The sequence below is a fragment of the Tachypleus tridentatus genome, chromosome 13 (genome assembly GCF_004210375.1).
Source record: "Tachypleus tridentatus isolate NWPU-2018 chromosome 13, ASM421037v1, whole genome shotgun sequence".
Taxonomy (NCBI): Eukaryota; Metazoa; Arthropoda; class Merostomata; order Xiphosura; family Limulidae; genus Tachypleus; species Tachypleus tridentatus.
Genome location: NC_134837.1, coordinates 219,371,582 through 219,398,599, shown reverse-complemented (window position 1 = coordinate 219,398,599; position 27,018 = coordinate 219,371,582). Strand labels below are relative to the sequence as shown.

Here is a 27,018-nt window from a genome sequence, read left to right as displayed (position 1 = left end):
AAAAAATTACACGAATAAACTAAACATCACGTTTTTCTATTTTATTTTCAAAACTTTGGCAAAACCGACTAACAATACGTCAACTAAACTGTTCAACACAGTGTTTTCTTTCTTCGAATGTTTGTCAAAACAAACGTAGAGGATAATCTCTACAAATGTAGGTTTCTCCGGGCGTTAATAGCTAGTGGGTTTATCGTGAAAAGACATGCATACTTTCAAGTAATGTAAAAATATTTGTGAAACACTTATAATTACACTTTATGAGACTGGTGATAGCGTGTCCAGTCTGTATATATTTCGAGAGTTGGATTAAAAAAGTAACATCAATTCCTTCCATTCGATCAAATAAGAAAAGACAAAATGTTGGCGGTGGGTGATGTTGACTAGCTACCTTCCATTTAGTCTATTAATTTGAAATTAGGAAAGGCTTACTGCAGAAAACTCGTGTTTCATTTTGAGAAGATTCTGAAGCATATGAAGAAACCATATTGGCCTAGATAAACCATGAGACATAGGCTTCAGAAGAGAGGTGTGCCACTTTGTTTTTAATTTGAGTATAGAAGTCTGATGATGTAAAGCAATGTGTGACAGAATTCAGGACGGAAGTTGAGATATTTCAATAGGAAATGACGTGTACGCCCATTAAAAAGACTGATTTTTGTAGTCCATGAAAATATTTGTGTTAAAATTAATAGTAATTATTATTTAAGTGATGTAATTCAAAATGGAAATGATGTTATTTCCTTAAAGTATTCCCAAAACTATGTTATATTTTATATTTCTGAATATGAGTCATATTATTTGGAATTGTTTTTCATGAGTAATTTGTTAGCAGATAAAAGCAGAACATTTCAAAGAACTGTATTATATATAAATGCCGTGCAGTGATATTATACATTAGTGTCATCGAACGGTAAACAATGGTTGACTGCGAATGATTTGTACGAAAATCTCCATCGTCATTTGTAACGTAGTACGTTAAGTTACAATAGTGGCTTGAGGATGCTCGTTATATATATACTAATATCCACATGCATTGAAGTCGTTTACTTTTATTATGGTTATCATATGCCCCCTCAGTTACTATACGAATTTGTTGTGGCGAATTAGTGCTTTACTTCTGCCACCTAATTTTTAAATATAATTTATTCTGTCAATAAATAATTGAAAACATTTTCGTGTATTTTTCTACGTTCTATATCTATAAAAACATTTTTTGTGTTTTTTAACACCTCTACAATTTTAGTGATTATGAATTATGTTGTACACCCCTGATCTAGTCTGTTGCATCCACGTTTGGAACAGCTAACCCAGACATTTCTCCAATAGATTTGAGCGAAATTAGTAATAATAAAAAAGCAGATAGATCTTCTGGTTGAAGTTCAAGTTATTACACATCTGATAATTTTATTTATGTAGCCGATAAACTTGATTTGTTTTATATGTTATCGGTGGGCTGAGCAGATAGCCCTATCTGGCTTTGCTATAAGAAAAACACACACACATTTATATGTTAATTATTTGAGACGATATAAAATTATGTATACTGTGACAAAGTTGTATCCTGTTGATGATCCGACGACCATAATAAGGTATACGTCAAATCAGTATGTTTTGCTAGGAATTCGAAGAGCTTACGAGTGAAAGCAAAGTGGAGTATCATGACGACCAAATAACTACGTCTGCCATATAAAAAAGATCGAACTTGAAACACAGGGGGCGCTTGTGGGGAACCAACATGAGTATCATTCTAATGTTGAATTAAATCTACCGCTTCCTGCACTTTGATATTCATATAATCCTTATCATAAAGAAAATGTAGGAAATACATCTTGTTCGTATGTGTGTGTAAATATTGGCTCTAAATTAAACAATCCAAAGTTCACTGCTTCTATTTATTGAAGAGTAAACTGTGAACATAATATACATATACATTTGGTATTTTTCTATCTCCCAACGGGATAGGACAGCAGTCAATACTGTATTATTAAAGTGCACATCTCTTCAGATATAAAAGTTATGGTAATAAGTAAAAAAAATACTTTGAATGTACTTAGTATGTACTTAATACCCTGTTTATGCTCCTTGGGTGACCTAGTAAGCTCTAGCAACCACCAAGAATGGAAGTCCACTGCATACACGTTACAGAAGGAAATTGAAACGTACATTACTCTTCGCTGAATTTACTGGAACACGTAAGCATATTGACACTACACACTGGGAACTTGTACCATATACATACATACACACACGCTACACGTTGTTGTTCAAGTTTCATTCTATTAGGTTGAGGAATAATTCGTGAGCGTTTTTAAATAATTTCATTCAAGCATTACATGCAAGACTATACAATACTTCAATGCATGAACACATTACACCCAAAACATTTATTATGATACTTTATTTCATGTAATACCTAGGTATATAGTATGCATTGTTTTAAACGAAATTGCAAGAAATTAAATGCGAAAAACAGATGGTGTCGAAAATGCTCGATTTTGTCCACTTGACATTCCATTTAATGAGCTGAAAATGAAAGCAAAAATTAAAGACATATGAAAATCAAACACACCATCTATTAGAGCAAAAAATTATCTACCAAATGACATGAAATATTTTGCGAAAGCGTTTCATTTATGAATATATTTTTTTAACTTGAAAAAACGCTCACGAATTATTCCTCAACCCAATATATCCCATCACACATTGTTGCAGCGAAATAGGAATTTTTTTCGAGATTAGTTGGTTATTGTTTATTACAAATCTACACAGTTGGCTATCTGTGCTCTGCCCACCACAAATATCGAAACGTGATATTTAAGTCTGGAGACTTACCACTGAATCTCTAGCAACAAATTTTTCATTGAACGGTGAATTTCCAGAAACTACTTATGTAACATATCTGTCTCTTCATACTTATGTAACATATCTGTCTCTTCATACTTATGTAACATATCTGTCTCTTCATACTTATGTAACATATCTGTCTCTTCATACTTATGTAACATATCTATCTCTTCATACTTATGTAACATATCTATCTCTTCATACTTATGTAACATATCTGTCTCTTCATACTTATGTAACATATCTGTCTCTTCAAAGACAAATTAAACTTTAAGGAGTCAGAATTTTCTAACTTCTAGAATATGTCCAATATACCAAAGTTATATATAACTGTTACTAATATTGTGTACACTTAACTGAGTGAATCAATTAAACGTATTGGTCTTCCACATCAATACACAACAAACTTTTAACATTGTGTTACATATTTATCCAGGTCAGACAGGATAGAAACAAACGTCGTCATGCACCAGACTATTTTGTTCGTCGAACGTTTCGGTTGTTAAATTGTTAAAGTATACGTTGAACACTATACATATATATGTTTTTTAGTTTAGATATTTGACTGTCCTGTTGTTGAAAAAAAATAAGAATATTTTGTATTCTAACGTCATGTTTTTCTTTTAAAATTGTATGACAATGAACAGAAACTGATTACGGTTAACTACAAGCCTACATACAGAAAAATACCGAAATGTTTACAAGCAGTCTTGCTGAACTTTGGCTGTAGTTAGTCTGTTTCGAAAACATTTTGATAATTTGGGAAAATAGTCACGTTCTAAAGTCGTATGATCAAAATAACACACTCGCACTTATTTAGGCCTAGATACGAAACAGGAAGTCAACAATGTGATATCACATTTAAGCAAAATATCAGCCTTTCGAAATGTTATACTAATTTCGTAAGAAATATTGTGTGTTATTAAGCTGTGATATATGTTGAAAGAACGGTGATGTGACAACTGTTCCAAGCTGGTATGGAACATGTCGATTACTCTACTGATGTTTGTATCTTGAACTATTTCGTGTTTCACATATTATATACAGGGTAAAAAGAAACCTGTTGTTTATCCTGTGTGGTTGCTGAAAGAAAGAAAATATTTTCGTGGCAGAACTAATGACAACTAAACTATCTGAACTCGCCTTCAAGTCTTGTTCACTGTTATACGGAATTAAAGACCTGTTGAAACCAAAAATAACGGTTTAACACTAACTTAATTTTTGTTTTAATGTTCTCATAGAGTAGGATCAACCTGCAGTTCCCTCTGGAAAGGAGGACAGTTATACAGGATTCGTGAACCTACAGTCACCTTTTCTAAATAAGACCAGCAAACCAGACAGGTGTTCGGGGTTTCCCCCAAAGAAAACCGGTTCTTCATGTGTGTTAGCTAAACCCATTTCATGTCTACTTGCTTATCGTAATTATACGTGAGGATTTTAGATGCAAGACCTATGAGAACATATACTGTATGAATGGCATCATTTATTAGCTACTACGAAAACAAATATATACATATTAATACGCAATCATGCATGAGAATCCATGGGAAAAAGAATTTGCTATCAACCAGAGTATGTACAAGATTTGAAGTTTGACGGTCGTCGCCTATACAGATAGTTCATGTCAGTAAATTACAGATAAAGTAATTTGAGAAGCACAAGTTATTATCAACAGAAAAATAGTGGATTTTTGTTTAATGTGTGCATAGGAATCTAGATTTTAAGATAAAACATTTCTGTTAAGTGTATTGCTGTTATTAAATACAATTAATTGTACTGATGAATCATGTGTATGGAAAACAATTATTGTTTTTTCAAAACCCGCTAATTAAGTCTTGTTTAGTTGAGTTCTTACTTTTGTTGTTTATTTATTTATTACAGAACAGTTAATAAAATCAGGCTAGGAAAGGTGTACATTCATTTCTAGCCCGAAACAATGGAGTTATGAGACAGATTGTCTTTACTTTATTCTACTCTCTATCTCTAGGTGTTTGGGTATATATATATATATATATATTTGTATACCTAGGAGGGTCGGGTACACTAGACCTCTTCCTCCTTCCATTACTTAGTTGGAATGGGCTGATTAATACATTTAGAGTAAATACAAAATGGCTGAAGTAATAGCATAACTTTAAATCTGGTCCTTTTCAGGGCAATGTCCATTTATATTGTTCTTTCATTTTTTTAATAAGTCTGGAACGTAGGTGGCCTGTTTTATTTTAGCACTATTTTATTATTATTTTAAATTTGATTTTATCTTAAAGATCTGATGTACAAGTTTAATGGGGAGAGGTGTTTAGATCTCTCTTCATCATATATGCAATATCTGTCTAGTTCGCATAACAACTCATTTTTTGGCCAATTTTCATCAAAATATTTTATTGTACTATGTAGAAGTCTATCTGATATTGACTGTGTATTTGAGTAATTGTGCATGACCTTTGAGGAAGTGGTTTCAGGTACTCTGTATGCTGATGTAATTAGTGTATTCTGTAATATTATTCTACTTCGAAGTTTTGGTTTGTTTTGAATTTCGCGCAAAGCTACAACGAGGGCTATCTTCACTAGCCGTCCATAACTTAGCAGTGTAAGAGTAGATGGAAGGCAGCTAGTCATCACCACCCACCGCCAACTCTTGGGCTACTCTTTTACTAAAGAATGGTGGGATTGAGCGTCATATTATAACACCTCCACGGCTAAAAGGGAGAGCATGTTTGGTGTGACGGGGATTAGAATCCGCGACCCTTGGATTACAGAAAACATCTGGCCATGCCAGGCCACTTCGAAAAGTACAAAATGCCATTGATCCGTTTAATGTATTTTAATTATCAGTATGGCCCGTTGGGCACACTCGCTGTTATTATTCTTTAAACATTTCAAAATTATTAAACACCCCAAGCTACTTATGCAACCACTACTATGATGGTTAAGTGGAGTTTTAATAACAGGCCCATGACATAAAAAAAAAAAGAAACATGATATGAATATTGCAGTTAATTGTACTAATTACTTTTGGCGTCAATTGTGTATTTTCCATTAAAAATCACCACTATTCTTTACACTGAGTACTGTAACGGTGAAACGCGAATTACTCGATATGATAGAATACGTGAAATCCACCGTTAGATAACATATAATAACGAGGTAGTAAAGGTGAAGGTTCATTTACTGGAAATTAAACAAAGCATGTAAGGGCTGTGTTAATAGTTCTATAAACAGTTTGATGTACTAGAATCGAATCGAGTTTTTTCTGAGTAAATAATTTATGCAATATTTAATTAGACATGATATTGTTTGTTTAATTATTTCTGATTTTGTTCATAAGTTTGAGTGAAAGAAATTTCGTTTAATTTGAGTAAAATGTTTGATAGATTAAGACCGTTAAGTAATGGACATTGACCATAGTTGCATGGTGTTAACTTACAGTTTGATGTGTTTCATGTTTTCTTCTATCTATCTATCTTTTTTTGTTGTTGTTGCTGTATTTCTTTCTGTTATGAGTGAAGTCTTGCATTCCTGTTACTGTTTGTCCGAACCAAAGGAAAAGTTGAATATGTGTACTTATCTAAATATGGTATTTTACCAAGTCGATGAATCTTGGGTGGTAACTTGAATCTGATTTGTACTGAATGAAGTACAGAAAGTGTAGATATAATGTAGGTATATAAAGAAGGTATGGTAAACCAGCTGTTCGTATAGTAACGTGTAACTGTTTAGTTAAGAGCTATTTTACCAACGTTAACTGCTTCCTTACTTGACTATTACTTCGGAGAAGACTGGCTGAGATGAGGACTGGGGATCTGTCGTGATTGATAGTTAGTAGGGTGTTAAGCCTTTAGCTTGTGTTACGTATTACATTTTATATCCAATATCGTTATTATGTTACCTATAACGATTTCAAATAGCCTGAAATCTTGATTTTAATTTAGAACTTCATTGAATGTCGATAAGTATTAAATTTATATTTGCAAATAAGATTGATACCCAATTTTCTTTAACACAAATATATTATAATATTCAAACAACACAACAATTTATAATAACGATTATTACAAATAATGATTTATGTATAAAAGTTTAAAAACAATACTGAGTCTTCTATCTGGTCTGGTACTAAATATTTTATCGGCAGTTTACGATGAGCGAATTAATTCTGTCAGCGATGACGAGAAAACCCACTTGTAGAGAAAAATATATATGTAAAAACGGCTTGTTTTTATGTAGAGAAGTGATACTTGCCGCGACTTTTATATTGGAGAAACAACTAGAAAAATGGAAGCCAGATTCAAAGAACACAAAAAGTCACCTTCACACGTTTTCGAACACTGCAAATCAAATAAACACAACCATAGAAAACACTAAATAAAGAAACAAACATAAATAAACGCAAAATTAATGAAGCCTTACTTATACAACAACTCAAGCCCAAAAAGTTCAGTTGGGAACTATGTTTGAAGACATGCTAGTGGTTTTGTAAAGCATATTACTGATTCTTACACTCGAGAATCTTTTACATATTTAGAGAATAGGCAAGAATTTCACAATACACATTTAACAATATTTAGAAATGCATGTATTTCTAAATAAATATTTAACTAAAACAAACATTAATATTCAAATAAATATATATTTGTTAATCTATTGCACTTTCTTCCTTAGGGAGTTAAAATCATCTAATGCCAATTTTTAACTAAGATATAATAACATCAATGTAACAATCAATGCAAATAACTTTATGATAATAAAATTACATAGCACATGAAAGTGCTTACACAGATATTATCTTTTAGGCTTAACACAACCAATAATCACACGACTGAGAAGTTATTCAAAAGCTAGGATAAACTTAAAGGAGCAACAGGAATTTTCTAATCAGTTGACATGTATGACAAGCTTTACATAGTTCAGAAACATCTTGCCTAATTTTTGGCCAAATGAAAACTCAACTTTGTCACATGTCTTGCTACCTAAATGACCTTCCATGGGGAGTTCGTGGTCAACTTTCAATATTTCAAAACGATATACGTTGGAAACAAATATTTGATAAACTACATCCCAGTCCTCTGAAGGTGACATATCTGGCGGTCTCTTATTTTTTCACCAGCACTCCATTTTTGAAATGTAACCACTTGGAACTTTCTCCATTTCATCTTTAGGGAGTGTATATTTATATAGGGAAGACATATGTGGATCCTCTTCTTGCTTTGCGATAAATTTACTTTTAACATATAAAACAAAACTAGGTGAAACAGATCTTTTACATTCATAACTATCACTCACCATCGGATATAAAAAATGTCTGAGACAAATCTTCTATGTCGTTCTCTCAACATGTGTCTATCATTTGTTTTGGGATTAATTTCTTAGCCCGAATTCGAGTCTCAGTACACGAGGAAAACACTTTCGGATTCTTCTCAACAACAACATCTTCCTTAAGTTAAACAGTGATCAACTCGGTAACCATTTTGGGTTCAGAACTTTCCCCCAGCCATATCGTTTCCCTACAATAATGATACACCATTAATTTGCAGAACAGGTCTTACTCTAACCACAACTGGTCACAAAACTATGTCTGATGTTAAATGTTATGAAAAGGAACATAACAAGGTAACTGTCAATACCCTGAGCAGTAACAGACTTACAAGTGGCAGAACTTGAATCTAAAGGTAATACACCATCTAACAACAAGGGCTGGGTCGCCCCAGTATTACGTAGAATATATACAGGGTATGAGATGAGCAGTGTCGTTTGTCAAAGACACAGAACCAACAGACACATAAGGTCTCAATTTCTCCCTAACTCCGTCAGCCATTTTATCAGCGGCCAAATAAATAACATCGGGTGATCTGGTGAGAGTACGTCTGTATGTGGACACGAAACACTGGGTGTTGCCTCCTTTTCTGTTATTCTTTTTCAAACACCAAAAGTCGGACATAACACGACCGGGTTTTTCAGAAATGGCAGACAGCCCATAATTGTTTTGATAAATTTTTGTACTGATTGTCAGAAGTTTTCGAACTAAAAAAGTTGGATGTTTTAGAGGAATCCTTAACCTTAGTGGATTGAACAAATACAGGTTTAGCTGATATAGCGGAATCTCTTTATAAAAAGTGGTTTTATATGTTATCGTGTAATCATAGGAAAGAGGAAAGAGCAGCTGCTTCCTGTAATGTTTCAACTTCCTTTTCATCCAAGCAAATTTTGACGTCGTCACTTGTACAACGTTTTAATTCTTCAATTAGTCATAATTGTCTTAGTTTGTCGAAACTGTTGCCAATATGTATAGAATTACACCATCGATCAAAATAAATCTTTTTCATGGGCGAATTCCATATAAATTTACTATCTTGTCTGTGGTAATCTCGAAACTTTTGGCACTAACTTGTATGCTTATGAAATAACTGCTTTAACCATATCACAGTCTGTACAGCCTTGTAGAGATAGATTGGCATAAGCTTCTTGTGCTTTACCAATTAAAATACTGTAATAACAATGACCAATTCTATGGTTGACTATTCCATGGTTCAGACAACCTTCTCAAAATGTTGTAAATATTTATCAACTTTATTTTTCTTAACTGGTGGTGCCATATAATATCGATTGAGTTCAAAGTTGTCATTTTGCCATGGTCGATCAGAGTTGAATCTAATTTTCATTTCTTTCTTGTATAAGTTTATTCGGTCTCGAGACGTTTATTTTCTTTTTCAGCTTTGACATGCGATTGACCTTTCTCGGCTTCGATACGGGCTTGTTCAAGCTCGATTTGTTTGAGTTTTAACTAAATTTCTAACTTAACATCATTACTAAACTCTAACTGACGAGTGGAGACACCAGAGTATTTCCCTAGTGCTTCCTTAGATAACAAATCATTATCAACTAGTATTTCAGTAATAAGCTTTTTTTATTCTTTTTTTTTCTGTTTGGTTTCTTAACTTCTAATTCTAAAACTTGCAATTTCAGAAAAATTGCATTTATTATACCATTCCATTTGTTCGAGGTAGGGTGATTCCCGAAAATCTTAATAGATATGATCAAATATTGTTGGCACTGATAAATATAAATCAAATTAAGATTTGAAATATCATCCAAGATAAATTATAATACGTCTGAGTTTCCGATTTATTGTTAGATATTACGATTTCAAATAGTCTAAAATTTTAATTATAATTTAGACGATAATAGAATGTCGAGATGTATAAAATTTATATTTGCAAATATGATTGATACACACAGTATTCTTTCTTGACACGAATATATTTTGATATATAAGCAGCAATAAAGTTTATAATAATAATCTATGTACAAAAAATTACAAACTTTTAAACAATACTGAGTCTTCTATCTGGTCTGAAACTAAATATTTTATCGACAGTTCACAATGAGCGAATTAATTGTGTTGGTACACAGATACACTTCATTGACGGGAAGCTAACTAGCTAGCTTTTTCCCCTGAAGTTATACGATGTCATTCGTAAAAATGATAACGTTAGAAGTTAATATACTGAAGTTAAAAGGTTTGTAATGTCACACTTAGCGGAATGTTCGTTCAAGAGGACGAATATGCAGTGAACTTGGGCTTCATTATACGTTCGATCTTATGAAAGGTACCCATTGATGTGTATATTTAATAAACCCGAAAGAAGCCGGAAGCTGCTTTCATTGCTTTTTATATGAGTAGTTGGAGGCTGCTTGCAGTAATTTCTGTACAAGTAACCAGTGAGGACTTCATTTCTGGTAAACGTTCAATAATTTGGAAATATTTCATTTTTAATGCTAGACAAGAAGCAACGTATATTAAATGTCAGTGGCCTTACATTATCGTGCCTGTTTTGTTTTTGTTTTCCAAACACGAGGTATATTTGTGGAGTGCATATTGTTAGAAAATATAATAAAGATAAATTTAATAAGGGCTAGGCGTTATGTCGTGATTCGCGTGCTCACATCCAGAGAGAATGTCGAAGGTTTTGCATTGGGATATCGCTGACCATTCTCCATACTGATGTAGGTGCTTTATAAGAGACAGTCAATTCTCCTACTTAGTTCAAATCTACATAAAGCCCATGTGGCACCAGATGAAACAAACTGGTGGTCTTCTGTGTGTTCAGTAGTTCAAAGTCAGGGGCGACTATACCTGAACCATCGGGATCTCTGATATAGACGTTTAGTTCACTGTACTATAAGGTGAGACCCGGCATAGCCAAGCGTGTTAAGACGTGCGACTCGTAATCTGAGGGTCGCGGGTTCGCATCCCCGTCGCGCCAAACATGCCCTTTCAGCTGTGGAGGCGTTATCATGTGACGGTCAATCCCACTATTCGTTGGTAAAAGAGTAGCCCAACAATTAGCGGTGGGTGGTGATAACTAGCTGCCTTCCCTCTAGTCTTACACTGCAAAATTAGGGACGGCTAGCACAGATGGCCCTCGAGTAGTTTTGTGCGAAATTCAAAAACAAACAAACAAACAAACCATAAGGTGGCATTCATGGTGAAAATACAATTAACAATATAAAATGAATGAATAATGATATAAACGAGATGCAAAAATTAAACACTTTAATATTTGAATTATCAAAAAGAAATCGTGTAAGACTATTGCATTTCTAGCGAGGCCCGGCATGGCCAAGCGCGTTAAGGCGTGCGACTCGTAATCCGAGGGTCGCAGGTTCGCATCCCCCTCGCGCCAAACATGCTCGCCCTTTCAGCCTTGGGGGCGTTATAATGTGACGGTCAATCCCACTATTCGTTGATAAAAGAGTAACCCAAGAGTTGGCGGTGGGTGGTGATGACTAGCTGCCTTCCCTCTAGTATTACACTGCAAAATTAGGGACGGCTAGCACAGATAGCCCTCGAGTAGCTTTGTGCGAAATTCAAAAACAAACAAGCATTTCTAGCGCCACCTATTTGACAATGCGAACTTTACAAGATGAAACAAGATATGCCTGATAGCGATTTTAAAATTCCACTTGGTGCACTTAATGTAATAAAATGTTTCATTTTTAATGTGAATTTATCTGCCCAGTTTTTCTAATGGTTCTAGAGGCGCTTTCTAGTGGTTGTGTAGGTCTGAGAGAGCAAGACACGTGATGTAACTGTAAATGGTGATTTGCGTGTTCAAATGGAATTTGGGCGTGTATTTTGATATTTGAACATATAGTAAAACTAACTGAACCAAAAAACGGAATTGTAATCCAAATTTTACCAAAATCATCTACAGATTTCCAGGCTTTCCCGCTCATATGCATATACATACTCAGATAATTTTTTATTTTTCGGATGAGAATTAATGTTCTGATATATTTCAGAAAATTGTTAATCCATTATTTCATAAGCAATGTTAAACACGTTTACATTTCTTGATCTCGTTGGTTTAGACAACAGGAAGGTGGGGTAGTTCTCTCAGTGGTTTGTGCTATCCTCGTAGGATTTTTAATTTCAGGTTTTCTTTACAGCTAAATAAACAACTGGACACTCACTCATCTTCACTTACTTGACTCAATTCCCCTTTTCTCTTTGACTTTTATTTCTTTGCGGCTGGAAATTCATCAGTGTCCTTCTTGAAAATCGCTTACCTCATTAGGCGTTAACTGAATATTTTTTTAGACGCGTGTGCGACAAGTCGTCTTGCAACTGACGCCACTTGGCTAGTCAATTTCCATGTACGGCATGGGTGTAGGAGGAGACGTGTGAAGTCGGAAACATGTGGTATGAAGTTGGCGTTATGAGAAAATATAAAACTCATAATAAGTTGAGGTATTATATACATGATGTATACCTGCTTGTCTGCTTTAAAAGTTATTGTTTTTTTATATCCTGGTTTTTCTGTCTAACTATCTTAATTTTCGGTTCACTTATGGCTCCATATACCAGTTAGTATTATTTAAGGTGCATGATTTAATCCAAATTGTTTCAATATTATTTAATTAAATGCAAAAACAAACTAAACAGATCTTTTAATATCATAAATATGTTCCATAACATAAAAGTATAATCATGTGCGAACGTTAAGATTATTCAACATCCTAATTCAATTCAGATTATGTTTTTTAATATATATAATGATTCACTCATCTAGCTTAAGAACTTGATAAATGCGGCGTCATGTAAACTAAGGACACACACACGTATATGAAAAGAGAGGGGGGAATGTTATATGTAAGCGTATATAAATTCATCTGATGTCAGCGTATGGTATAAAAACCGGTTGCGATCTTCCCCCCCGTCTTAAGGTTTTAGGGCTCTCCCTGAGTAACTCAGAAGTACTCCAATTATGGGCGTTCTTTCACTGCTAAGTGCTTTTTATATGAATGACAAAATTTCTCAGCTCTGTTACGTAAATTTTGATTATTATAGATGATCATTCTTGTGATGTGAATTCTTATTAGCCGAAATTTTTTATCACTTGAGAGAGAGAAGTCTTAATGTCTAGACTTAACTTTTCTTATCCTTTAAACACTTTGTTCTGTTCTTCATAAGTGGTGTCACATGTCTAACTTCAATGTTAAAAAGTCACAGACAATATACTATAATATTAATTCGCAGAACTATGTAATATAATGTTTTGAGAGGCTTTAGTTGTATACCCGTCACTGAGGTTATATTAACTGTTGTTGGGAACAGTAACAATATGCCCTAAATGTATTCACCGGCATAACTTAAATATTTTTAAACATTTATTTTTCTAGAGTAACTTGTTAACATTAGAACATGTAAAAATATCGCTCGAAACAATAAAAATGTGTTTCTGTGTGCAGTTTTCTCCACAGACAGATGGTGACTTTCACTAAGAAACGCACTGAGTTGTGAATATATATAATTTGAATATGTGACTGTTACTAACTTACTCAAATAGTGGGAGCTATGAATATATACGCATAGCATAGATGTGTGGTTGGTGTTGATTTACACAAACCATAACATACACGTAATATTTCTTGTAACATAGTGGCCATGTTTCTGATGCTATTGTAGATGTACAAATACATCTTATATATGAAGGTTTGTTTAGTTTTATGACGTTTCAAACTTGAACAGATCGGACCGTCAATACAACGACGTTCACTTTATTTGGGGGCGGATACTGTTTAAATGTAGATTGGTCACTAGTAGCGAACGTATAAACTGATAAACTGTGGTTTGAGCAAGTCGTAAGACCATGATTTATCACCATTCTAGACAGTCGCACCCTTTGTTGTAGCCTAAACAAATATAGTAGGGAGTGGAATATCCGTGAGGAGATCAGCAACTATGCGTCTGTCGTTGTTCAATATTCATTAAACTTCAACACCTGATAGCTACATAGAGGAGGCGGGTTTAGAACAATTGTATGGGGTGGACCAGAACAGGGTGTGTGAAAATGTAATTCGCTTTTCTTGCTAAGAAACGTATCGAAGTGGTAACTGTTTTTCAAATAGATATATACATTTTTCATCTAGTTGTATTTCAAATTGTTAAAAACAAATATACAATAAAATTATTTTTATTATAAAAATAGGGGAAAACCCTGAAAATAAAACTATATGTTTCAAAAAGTTCTACGTTGCCGTCATGAAAACTCGAATGTAAATTGTTCAGACAATCAAGGTAACTGTTCTTTAACACAGTTTAGAATATCCAAAGAACGCAGAATTTAACGTATCTGAATATACTGTAACTTTTTAATAATTTACTTAAGTGTCGTTTAATTCATTTAGTTGTATTTCCTTATTCACAAGTAACATTTCAAATACATATATATCTAATTATAAAATAATGACTTATAAAATACAGTTTACTTTTATCACTAATTTATATTTCGATGTGGTGACCCACCAACAGGAGCTTTGGTTTTCTCTCTCATGTTGGGCTGTATTTAAACTTGTGGGTATTATCCTGTTGAAGAGACAATAGATTACTTCAGAGGTTCTTCCACCATTACTTCTGCGTATCACGTCCATGAAGCGGACGAGTAAACAACATTTATTTTGCAGTATAAGATTTTTTCATATTTTCATACTGTTTTATCCGGCTTATCAGCAGGTTATTACTCTCACTTCATCGTGTTACTGAAAGCCAGATAAAACAAAAAGGGGCCGTGACCACGTTGCTTTTCATCTTGAATCTACCCCTTACATATGTGTACGTACACTCATTTATTAAACACACTTAGTGATTAAATAATGAAGGAACATATGACATAGCAAAAGGTGGAAATGATTCGGAAATACTTTATGTAATATTTGTTTGTTTTAGTTGTTGATTGTGAAGAGTATGTTTTGGATGAATCAATATCTTTGTATTCTGTTTTATTTCAGTGGTATGTTAACAGTTTGAGAATTTTAGAAATGACACCTACTGTTAAACTTGCGTACTTTAACTTTTCATGCCACACCTTTCTAGAAATCAAAACTTCCAACAATTTTACAATTGTTTAAAAGCTGTGCCACACTGACCTAAGCAACTCGATAAAGGATATGTAAATACACAATACGGTGTAAAATAACCTAAGATAAAGTTAACATTCACTGTTACGGACCACAAATTTATACGAGAAACAAATATCGACACTGACGTGTTCTTTTTCCTTCTTCAGTATATTGTGTTCCGTAATAGTATGTTTTTATTATATTGTTCAAAATGTTGAAACGGAAGTTTTGGTCACAGCAAAGTTACAGAATAACAAATAATGCAAGCGAGTTTAGTTTGTTCTTAAGCCTGAAATTGTGAAAATTCTTTAGGATTTGTAATAAATCAGAACATCCTGAATATATATGTGTGTGTGTATGTGGTTAATCAGTTTTACCTACACCCTTTTTTACAGTTTGTTTTTGTTTTATAGTCTACCATCACAGATTCACGTCCCTGTAGCTGTAAGCAAAACTTGGACGGTTGGCCTTTTTGCTTCCAGGAACGGGTGATCATACAGTTGGGTGAAATAGACAAGGCGTTTCTAAGGGTTGGAGACTATTACTTCTGTCTTCGTGGAGGGAAAACGAACGAGCTAGAGGGGAAAACGTGACTGTTCCCTCCTGCTTACCTGTGTGTACAAGGATTATGCTGGTATTAAGGAATGGGTAATCAATGAGAAACACTTCGATAAACTTTTCACAATGGACTGGTTACAAGATGTCTCTGGAACGTCGACTACATCAATAGGACTACTCTCGAACCCCGAGTCTGACGAGTATTTGCCCACCCTTCTGCAGCACCTCCTGGTGACCGTTGAGAGAGGCATAGAACGAATTGAATGTGAAACTGTGCGGAAACCCTGGATTTGTAACCACGTGTGTTCTGAGTCGTCAGCTCGTTGTCATAACGCTTCAGTAAACACAAAGGAAATTTCAGTCCAGACTAGTCTCTTAAATTCTTCAGTGGTCGTGACAGGCCATGACCTGGACACTGTTCAAGGAGATGGAATGAACTCTGAGTGTCAACCGATTTTATCCTCCGATGCTAATGGAAATCATTCCAACAGTTCCCAAAGTGTTGACAGCCAGGGAAATTGTGCAAATAATTATGATAATTGTTTTATAGAACTTCCAGGAAATTTAGAGAATCCGAGCAGTTATCTAGATCTGACTCTAAATGACAAAGTTTCAGGCTGTAGTTCAGACACGTCTGAATGCGCTGATAACCAGAATCAACTTTCAGATCTTTCTGAGACTGTGGTAAAAGAAAAGTGTTATGTCGATTCTACACAAACCATTAACAATCAAGACACTCCTTCAGATATGTTACAGAATATCCAAGATAAAAGAGAACTTTCAGATCTGTTTGAGACTGTAGTATCCACTGAAACAAACAAGGAGTCTTCATCAGCGAACACGTCATCTTCAGTTTCAGGTAAGGCAGCATCTTGGAACTTAATCCTTGGATTATTTTGACTAAAATATCGATTTATAGACACGAGGTATAGGTTTCTGGATATTAATATTTGGTTTAATAATTCATTGCAGAAGGTAAAATCATAATCACAACTGTTTCGATAAACTCAACTTTTACTTCCAAATTTGGTTTTAAAAAATAACATCAAAACAAAAGATATTTTATCATTTTTTCTTCACTGTTGTTGTACAAGAATTGTGAGAGTTGAATAGAATTAAAATGAATTCAGTTTGTCCGTGTGGCTTTGACAATGTGATATATGAAATATATTTTCTGGAAAATACATATGGATATTAGAGTAAATAAGATTAGTACTAACTATATCCACTGTGGGTAATTTCAGAGTGGCTAACTTGTAGTTGTAATTTAAATTTAGAATTTAATTAATTGTAAGGATGTATCAAATTTATAATGATTGGTACACTCTTTTCTTTCTTAAAACAAAGATGGCTTAGCATGGTCAGGTGGTAAGGGTGCTAGGCTTGTAATCTAAGGGTTGCAGGTTTAAATCCCCGTCACACCAAACATCCTCGCCCTTTCAGCCATGGAAGCGTTGTAATGTTACGATCAATCCCACTGTTTGTTGATAAAAGTATTCCAAGAATTGGCGGTGGATGATGAAGATTAGCTGCCTTCCATTTAGTCTTTCGCTGCTAAATTAGGGATGGTTAGCGCAAATAGCCTTCGTGTAGCTTTGCGCAAAATTCAAAACAAACCAATTACCTAACTAATAAAGGGCGCTGTTTAAAGAATTAAACTTCTTCTTGTTATTTTTACTTTTGTCAAGATGGGCGTTTCGTTTCTTATAATCTTAGTGTTGGCCATTGATTGTCCCAAAACAAACATATTTTAGTACTAGTCTAAAGGACTGAAAACTTCCTCGTTTAATTGGTTACCAGAAATTTGTTTTCATTACATTTAATAGCCAAAAGGCTAAAGTCTTATGATTGCATGTTAAAAGCTCCATTTGGAAGAAAAGAAAAAACGTTTTAAACGTTTGACGAGGAAACCAAAGTATTTCTCAAACATAGTATTTTTTCGGATATTTGGAAAACCAACAACACGTAAACATTTCAATTTTTAAGCGAATCTTTCTCGGCCTTTTTAAGCACAAGGCTAACGTACTCTGTGAACAATTGGTATAGAAACCTATTTTGTTTGTTTGTTTTGAATTTCACACAAAGCTACTCGAGGGCTATTTGCGCTAGCCGTCCCTAATTTAGCAGTGTAAGACTAGAGGGAAGGCAGCTAGTCATCACCACCCACCGCCAACTCTTGGGCTACTCTTTCACCAACGAATAGTGGAATTGACCGTCACATTATAACGCCTCCACGGCTGAAAGGTCGAGGATGTTTGGTGCGACCGGGATTCGAACACGCGACCCTCGGATTACGAGTCGTACGCCTTAACACGCTTGGCCATGTCGGGCCATAGAAACCCATACTTTAGCGTCATGAGCTCACTAACATATAGCTGAGCCACTGGAAGCTTCTCAGTTGGTAAGATTTAATATGTGATAAAGGGCATAATAAAGATAAGAGACATCCTTTATAAACATTTGTTACGTTTGTGCATTTTTATGAATTTTTAGCCGCGGTATAACGGCTTTTAGACCGTCTCTGTTTTTCAAGTACAAACATTTTGAGATCTAATTACAATTTTTAATCTCAGGAGATCAAATCCTTTCGATTGGTGTACTTAATAATGCTCAAGGTCTCGGAGATTAATTTACTCTAATCTTGCCTAAACTAATTTCAAGTGCCGCGTATATTGAGGATTACCTCTTGTTATTTTATGTGAAATTTGTTCTTTACTAAAGATCTTGATGTTTCAAGTAATTTATTTTACGCGCAAGTTTTTATGTGTTTATTTACACGTGTTAGGTGTTCATACAATTTTGTTTTTAGTTTTCTGGTTGTTTAATAGATATAGATTCACAAGTTTCACATTTGACAAATCCGTTTGCACAGCCTTCAGTATTGTAAGAATTGTTTAGTAAATCGTTTTTTTAAGTTCATATTTTTTATGAATTTTGTTGCAATAAGCGTGTTGCGTTTTTGAGTTTGTTTCTTATTCTTAAAGCCGTTTTCCTCTGTTTTCTTGGGATAATTTCTATGTTTGGCTGTTACTTTTCATTGTTTGTGTATTTTATGTTATTGGTGAGTGTTTTTTTCTAAGCGATTTATCAATGTTTTTTCTGATAATTTTTAAAGATTTTAAAACAAATTTTAGTAATTTACTTTCTCTTCTATTTCGATGTATTTTATTTCTATTTTTCCTATGTATTTGCTTGTCGAACATATTGTGAAGTTCTTTGTATACCTAAATTTAGGACCTTTATTATTGTTTATTTCCGCTCTTCATTTGTGAATTTTATATTATAATGGGTTGAGTTAATGAGTTTAGGAAGTATTTCTGTTATCTGTATCACATACATGGTGGAACAAAGCTGTTTGCACTGCCTTTGTTCTTATCATAATACAAATGTGCATGCCAAAAATTCAACAGTGATAGTTTTACTTTAGAAGATGATTGTCACTCACTTTCATTTATTTCTGTATAAGAAAAAAAAACACATCCTAACACAGGTTAAGAAACCATAACTGAGATACTAATCTACGAGTGACAACAAATTGTTCATCTTTCTTTTTCGTGGTTCAGTCGAGATAATTCTATAGCCACATTATCACTAATGCCAGTCGTGTTTCTTGGTAACGCACGATGTCATCGCTTAGTCGTAATAACTAGTAGTAACAACAAAAAAATTATTTTAAGCCAGTTTAAAATAAATTAATTTATGAAACCATTTTTTTTATTTAGCTATGTTTTGAGGCGCTAGCAATATGAAGCGTGGGGAGCGAGTACACCCGATTCGATGTTATTACTCATCAGGATCTCTACCAGCGTAGCGCAGATAGCCTTCGTGTAACTTTGTGCGAAATTCCAAAACAAACAAACAAAAATCTCTACCAACGTACCCTCAAATTGAACTTGTTTTAAGCAGGATTAGAATCAATTAATGTATGAGACCTTAGAGCATGGTCAAATACATCAATCGAAAAAGTTTGACATGCTGACTCCAAAACTGTAATTATATCTCAAATCGATCAAGAGATGACGGACTTCTGAGATAAAATTTTGCGTTGAAAAAAATAAAAACTTAGCCAATCTATGAACCGTTATGTCGCGGCTAAAAGGAAAAACATCATAATTCTTGTGTAACCGATTTTATCACTGCCCCTTGAAGTTAACTATTTTACATAAATCTGATATTCCTTTAAAAAAGCTTAAGTACAGGATGAAAGAGGAATTACCAGCCAATAATAGATGAGCATAAGATGATGAATTCATATAGAACACTCAATACTTTGTACGCTATACAATCGGTGTATTTACGGAGTCAAGCGCTATATTATATATGAAGTGAAGGAATTAAAAAAGTAATACTTGTAATATTAAATTTTATTGCACATTCATAGAATACGCTAGCTTTAAGTCAGGGGTAAAGTGTCACAAAAAGTAATTACGACATTTTGTAGATGTAAAATGATGTAGACATGGCAGTGCTAAAAAGAATGAAAACAAAAGTAGAGGGATATTGCAACTATGCATGGATCATCCCTACATGACTTTCAATATTGAAATTTAATGTTATAGTGTAAAGTACGTACTTAAAATTAATATTACTAGAGTTCCAAGTTATATATTCCTGACTGTTGTATGCAATTTATTTATCATTATATCACACTCATGTTAGGGTAGGCATTAATGAAGTAAATCTGAGAGCCTAAGAACTTGCATACAAGAAAACCAAATTGAGTCAGAATATGTCTTTATTATTAAAGATTATAGCTTGGAGGTCAGTCAGTTTTTCTGACCTCATAATTATTTTGTACCCATACATTTTTCCAGTGTAAGGTTAAATGTTAATATTGAAGTCATGCAGGGTTTATCTGTTTATAGAGATATCATTCCTATATTCTCTTTGTATTCTTTTTATTACTGCCATTCCTAAGTAATTTGTACATTTATAAATGTTTTTTGTTACTCATAGAAGTCCTGAATAAGTGGGTGATGTAGGACTGCCCTTGCTAAACCTACTTTTGTGGGTTTAGAGTTATTCTGATAATTCAAGACGGTTTCTGCAAAATCAAGCAAGGTTTTTACAGTATTGACTTGACACTTGTTTTATGGTTCTGATTCAGTTTTTCCACTGCTGTGTTAATAGTTTCAGAGGTTTTATTTTACCAAGTTTTTACAAGGTTTTTGGTGTACTGATTAGGTTTAGTTTTTATATCACTGTTTTAATCCTTTCGGATGTGTTTTTATCAATTTTTACAAAGCTTTCAGTGTATTCAAGATTTGCTTTATGGTTTTACGTTTTCTATCGTTATGTTAATGTCAGAGGTCTCTTTCTAACAAGTTCTCAAGATTTTTAATTTAAGTGTTTGAATTAAAGTTTAAATTTTATTTCGCTATGTTATTGGTCTCGGGTTTGTTTGTTTTTTATCAACTGAGGAAGCTTTTCTAAAAAAGCGAAACGTCATGGTTTATGATTTTTTTTAGCTTCCAACGAGAAAAGTTAAGTTTTAAAAAATGAGCTTAAATTTATGCACTAATTTTTTCTGACAACAATAAGATTTAAGTTATGTTTATTCTAGCATTAGTTATGTTTATTTGGGTGACAGTAGATTCTTCTTTTTAACGTTTTCTTTACTTATGTGGTAAAAGTCCGATCACAGATTTCATTTCAGATTGGAAAATGTGGCAGTGTGTTTACGTCGTTTTTGTGTTTTGTTTTCCATTTATTATTTGTAAACTTCAATTTATAATTATATCTTAGGGCTATAAATAACATAAATTAAGGGTGGAGCAAAAGTAACTTTAGATATGTTTCCTTTCTAACAGGTATTCTGAAACGAATAATAATTTAATTGGCTACATCTGTTTCGGCAGTATTTTTTTTAGTTCCACCTGTATAGTAACTTTAGCTCCATCCTGGACATTGTACGAGAATGAATTGTCAGTTTTTGTGTCACATAGATATTGTTTAAGATATGTTTAGATCAAACTATACTTCTTTGACTACACAAAATCTAGCTTCAAGAATAAAAGTGACACCTGTAACATTTTTATCTACACAGTTCCTTCCTGAATATTTGTATGGTACTTATGGTTACGGACCTCTTCATATCCATGTATTAAGTTTATTGTTTTATCATTGTACTAAATATGACACCCTCATTTCTTTAGTTACATAAATTATTACTGGTGTTATTGATTTCATTGTTTCTGAAATTGTATCCAAATACTGAGTTGTTTTTTTTCGCTATGCTACATATATTTTTGATCTTTCTAGCTCATCGTGATCTCTTCTTTAAATTCAAGTTTACTTTGTCATTAGAGGATTTGGGGCAATTTTATTATCATACCCAAGAAGGTTTGGTGTGTATATCCTCCATGTCTTGACGTTTAGTCACTATATCCTTCATGTCTTGACGTTTGGTCAATATATCCTTCATGTCTTGACGTTTAGTCACTATATCCTTCATGGTTTGATATATAATCACTGAGAAGACTCGCGATTATTCTTTGCTGGATGTTGCTTGATTCTGATGTCTGCCCATATGTTGACTGTTATATTTCTGGTTCGTAAAAGTAAGTTACAATAGAAGTAAGAATGTCTCAGTGAAACGTGAAACATTGCATCTTTTAAGTTTGTTTTAACTTGTATTATCAGGATGCACAGGCGACGAAGCCGGGAAGTACTGTCTCCCCCCCCTTCCCCAATTTTGACCCACTGTCGAAATGCCCCTTTGAATTGGAAATAGAGGCTTGTGTAAAACAGCAATAGACTTTCCGTTACACACAAGCCTCTATTTTGAATTTAGTGGTCATGGTTAACATAGCAAATAAGGTGTCGCCAGTCGTCAGTGCCTTACCACACTGAGTAATATTTTAAAACAATAAATTAATATGGAGAGAAGAGGGAAACTGCACGTGTTTTTTCAATGAAAATTACAGACAAGAAGGGAATGACTTGGGGATGATGCTTGCTGGTGACAAGGTGAATGAAAGTTTGTTTACTATGCTAAAACCCTGGTCGTGACTCATGTTTCAAGAATGGCTACCACCAGTGCACAGGAATGAGCTTCAGTGAGGCATGACGTTCTCAGCTGCTTGTGGGGTGGTTTGGGGGAAATACACGATATATCAATCAGCTCTTTTCCTATTGCACTGAAAGAAGGCTAGTTTGATGTAAGAAGCATATAGAATTTCATAGTTCCAGATATATACAAAAAATGTGTCCTAATGTTATTATTCTAAGATAAATGTGCTTCACATTCCTTTTCTTTCTCTCTCTTTTGTTTATTAATACTTTGTGTCAAAGGTTACACATGGCTTCGTGGATGAAAAAAAAATTGAAAACACAAATATGACCTCACCTTAATTTTAACCATTCCACAGGACCACACAAACACAGGACTTTCCTTATCTGCCGCTAGGCGTCTTTGACTCACTCAAAATCTAATTTTAACAACCAGAAAAATCACGTGAATTCATATTATCCCGTTTTAAAACTAAGTAAAAATTAAAACACCCTCTTTTAACCACAAAGATTAAATGAGGTCATTTTATTTTGGCACTCAAGCATATTACCAGTTTCAGTGAGGAGATTAATGGTGTGAACTATACATACACTTGTAACCTGTTTCAGTGCTTCGTTAGACAGTTATGTTTAAAATAAATATGTAGTAGTTTGCCTACAGCTGTGTTCACTGTGTTATTGCGTATAAATGCAAAAAGAACGGATTCTATTCATGCAAGCATACGTCAAGAATCTATATTAACAAACCGCTGAAATGATTTATCATCTGATTGTGGTTGTCGACCACTAGAAGTTGCACCATGTTTTTTTCTTGATTAAAGTGGGAACTCAGCTTCTAATAACTGTCAGGCTTTAGACTGTGACATCCTCGCTGTCATTCACAGTCCATAGTTCATCGAATAACTGACAGTTAGCCCTTATAATTGACAGTTTGGCAGACTGTAAAGTCCATTTTATAACTAACAATCGGTTCACTATAAAGTCCACCGTATAACTGACAGTCAGTTGACTAAAACGATACATTTTATAATTGACAATCAGTATACTGTATTATTCGTCTCATAATTTACGGTCCGTTGACTATAAAGCTCATCTTATAATTGACACTTAGTTGTTAAAAGGTCCATCTCATAATTTACGGTCAGTTGACTATAAAGCTCATCTTATAACTGACAGTTGGTTGACTACAAAGCCCATCTTATAACTTAGAGTCGTCAACAGACTGTAAGATCCGTCATATAATTGATAACTGGTTGTCTATAGATTGCGTCTTATAATTCACAATTAGCACACAATACATTTCATCTTATAATTGACAGTTTGCAGATTGTGAAGCTCTTATGGAATGTTATAACTTTGAAAGTATTATAGTTGATACCTGACTTAAAAAACTTCACACTGATAGTTTGTAAACTGTAAAGCCCTTATTGACAGTGATTGCAAAAACTTCACACTGATAGTTTGTAAACTGTAAAGTCCTTATTGACAGTGACTTAAAAACTTCACACTGATAGTTTGTAAACTGTAAAGTCCTTATTGACAGTGACTTAAAAAACTTCACACTGATAGTTTGTAAACTGTAAAGTCCTTATTGACAGTGACTTAAAAAACTTGACACTGATAGTTTGTAAACTGTGAAGCCCTTATTGACAGTGACTGCAAAAACTTCACAAGTAGAAGTTTGTAGAATGTCAAATCTTTTATAACTGACGGTCGGAAGGTCCTGAAGTTCTTCTTATCAATGGAATAATTTCCTGCTGACCTCACTGTTAGAAAAGTAGAATAGATAGGATCTGATATGTTTAACAAAATATTTAACGTTTTTGTTTGTGCTGTACTAAAATTAGTAAACGATTATCATCCCAATTTTTGATAATAGTGTTAACTGTAGTCTGTAGAATGTATGAGATAAAAAAAGTATTCTAACCGAGTGCTTTTGAGTTAGGTTTTTATTTCGAATTTCTTTCAATTACCTATAGATGAGGAATTATTACCTTTTAATAAGCATTCAGGTTTTCCAATAATTAACAAAGAAAATGTTTCATTTGAACTTTGGCTTTCTACTGTAAATGAATGTATTTTTTTTCAACCAAGAATTTTTCCTGTATTGTTTCTGTTGCAGATTTCTTTTGATCATGTTACATATTTTTACTCTGACTACATTTGATCATGCTACAGATTATTTCATTGATCACATTTTGATTCGGTCCTGTTACAGATTTTTTCAATAATTATATCATAGTCCTACATCGGAGTTTTTTTATGTCACATCCTGATTTCGTTCTGCTAGTTGTTTCATGTGATCACTTCCTTATTTGGTTCTACTACACGTTTTTCCTGCAATCACATCCTGGCTTGGTTTTACTACAGATTGTTTTACAGTAATCACATCCTGGCTTGGTTTTACTACAGATTGTTTTTCAGTAATCACATCCTGGCTTGGTTTTACTACAGATTGTTTTTCAGTAATCACATCCTGGCTTGGTTTTACTACAGATTGTTTTACAGTAATCACATCCTGGCTTGGTTTTACTACAGATTGTTTTACAGTAATCACATCCTGATTTGATTCTGCTACACATTTTTTCCTTCGATCACATTATGATTTGGTCCTTCTACTGATGTTTCCAGTTATCACATCGTTATTTGGTCTTGCTACAGTGTTTTCAGCTTATTATATCCTGACTTTGTCCTGCTGCATACTTTTCCAGTTATCACATTCCCTTTTGGTCCTGCTACAAATTTTCCAGTTATCACATTCTGATTTTGTACTGACACAGACTGATCCTGTAACTACATCCTAATTTTGTTCTGCTACAGGCTTTTCATGTGACCACATTCAGATTGTCTTGTTACATATTTACCCTACGATTACATCCTGACTTGGTCCTGCTGTATACTTTTCCAGTTATCTTATTTGATCCTTCTACTGATGTTTCGATTTATTACATCCTGATTTGGTCCTGTTGCAGATTTTCCGGTTATCACATCCTGAGTTAATCATTTTATGTTGAGATTTCAGTACTGCTGAGTAATTTATACGATCTTTTCGTGGGTAATTCAATCAGTTATTCAATTTATTTGGGGTAAAATCTCGTATTTTTCATGTATAATGATATGATGGTACAATAAAACCTACCCTTCCAAATGGATCGTTTGACAAAGAAAGTTAAATGGTCTGAAGTTCTAAGAATTTCCTTTTTTCGGTATATTTCTTTGTACCCACTCGTACGACTTAAAGCCCTTGGAAGTGAATCATTCCTTCCTCATAGAGCATTCACCTGGTGTAAGCTAGAGAGACAGCAGACTGATTGAAAAGAAAATCTCCCGTATTTGAAGACGTATCTTTTCATGCTGATACAATGCAGATGACAAGTACAAAGTGAGATCCTTCTCATGTAACCCGACCAAAGAAATAACGTGAGAGACTCTAAGAACGTTTGAGTTTTTTTTTTTTCTCATACACTTAATTCTTCTTTATTGTATCACCCTTGAGGTTACAGAATATATTTAACACTTCTTACCATATCAACCATGATGTTATAAAATAAAGTTTTCATTCACTAAACCTTTGTTACCATATCATTCATGTTATATTTTTCATTCACCATCCATTTGTTACCATATCACCCATGATATTACAGAAGGAAAGAAACTCGAAAAATTAATCACAATACCGATGTGATGTATCACGCTTTTCCTGCAGTAGAACTTGTTTGTGGTGTACGTTTAGAAGTAATTATAATCTTAACGAATAATCTATTTTCTTTTTGTTTCCGAAGTAAGTAAAATTGTAATTCGGTTTAGAACTGACACTGCTTCGATTATGTGTAATGTATCAGTGGATACAGAGGTAGAGATAGCTGTCATCTTCTAACCTTGTGCTAGTTGTTTCATGTTAATAGTGTGATGGTATGATGGAATGATACAACTGTGTATCATGAGATACAATGCAGATGACAAGTACAAAGTGAGATCTTTCTCATGTAACCCGACCAAAGAAATAACGTGAGAGACTCTAAGAACGTTTGATACAACTTGTATCATTCCTACATAAAGTGTTTCTTTACGTGTATTTTTGCAATGCATCGTTTCAACAGACATAGGAAGATTGTATTTATAACCCGTGTTCTAAATACAATGAGATTCCTACTGTAATACTTATTTATCTATTAGATAGGTTGCTAATTCCCGTTTCAC

At 33.8% G+C, this 27,018-nt stretch overlaps 2 protein-coding genes across 7 annotated transcripts in view; one reads left to right on the top strand and one right to left on the bottom strand.

The window, feature by feature from the left end:
• LOC143239617 (uncharacterized) overlaps positions 1-12,592 on the bottom strand; it is a 138,957-nt gene extending 126,365 nt beyond the window's left edge. For all 4 annotated transcript variants that reach the window (XM_076480903.1, XM_076480904.1, XM_076480900.1 and 1 more), the window contains exon 1: positions 12,336-12,592. The gene's annotated coding sequence lies outside the window, so the exon portion shown is untranslated. The remainder of the gene's footprint in view (positions 1-12,335) is intronic.
• LOC143239615 (puratrophin-1-like) overlaps positions 1-27,018 on the top strand; it is a 148,250-nt gene that overhangs the window by 45,958 nt on the left and 75,274 nt on the right. For all 3 annotated transcript variants that reach the window (XM_076480894.1, XM_076480893.1, XM_076480892.1), the window contains one exon: positions 15,663-16,666. In XM_076480894.1, coding sequence (XP_076337009.1) covers positions 15,934-16,666 — 733 coding nt within the window. In that variant the 5' untranslated portion in view covers positions 15,663-15,933. The remainder of the gene's footprint in view (positions 1-15,662; positions 16,667-27,018) is intronic.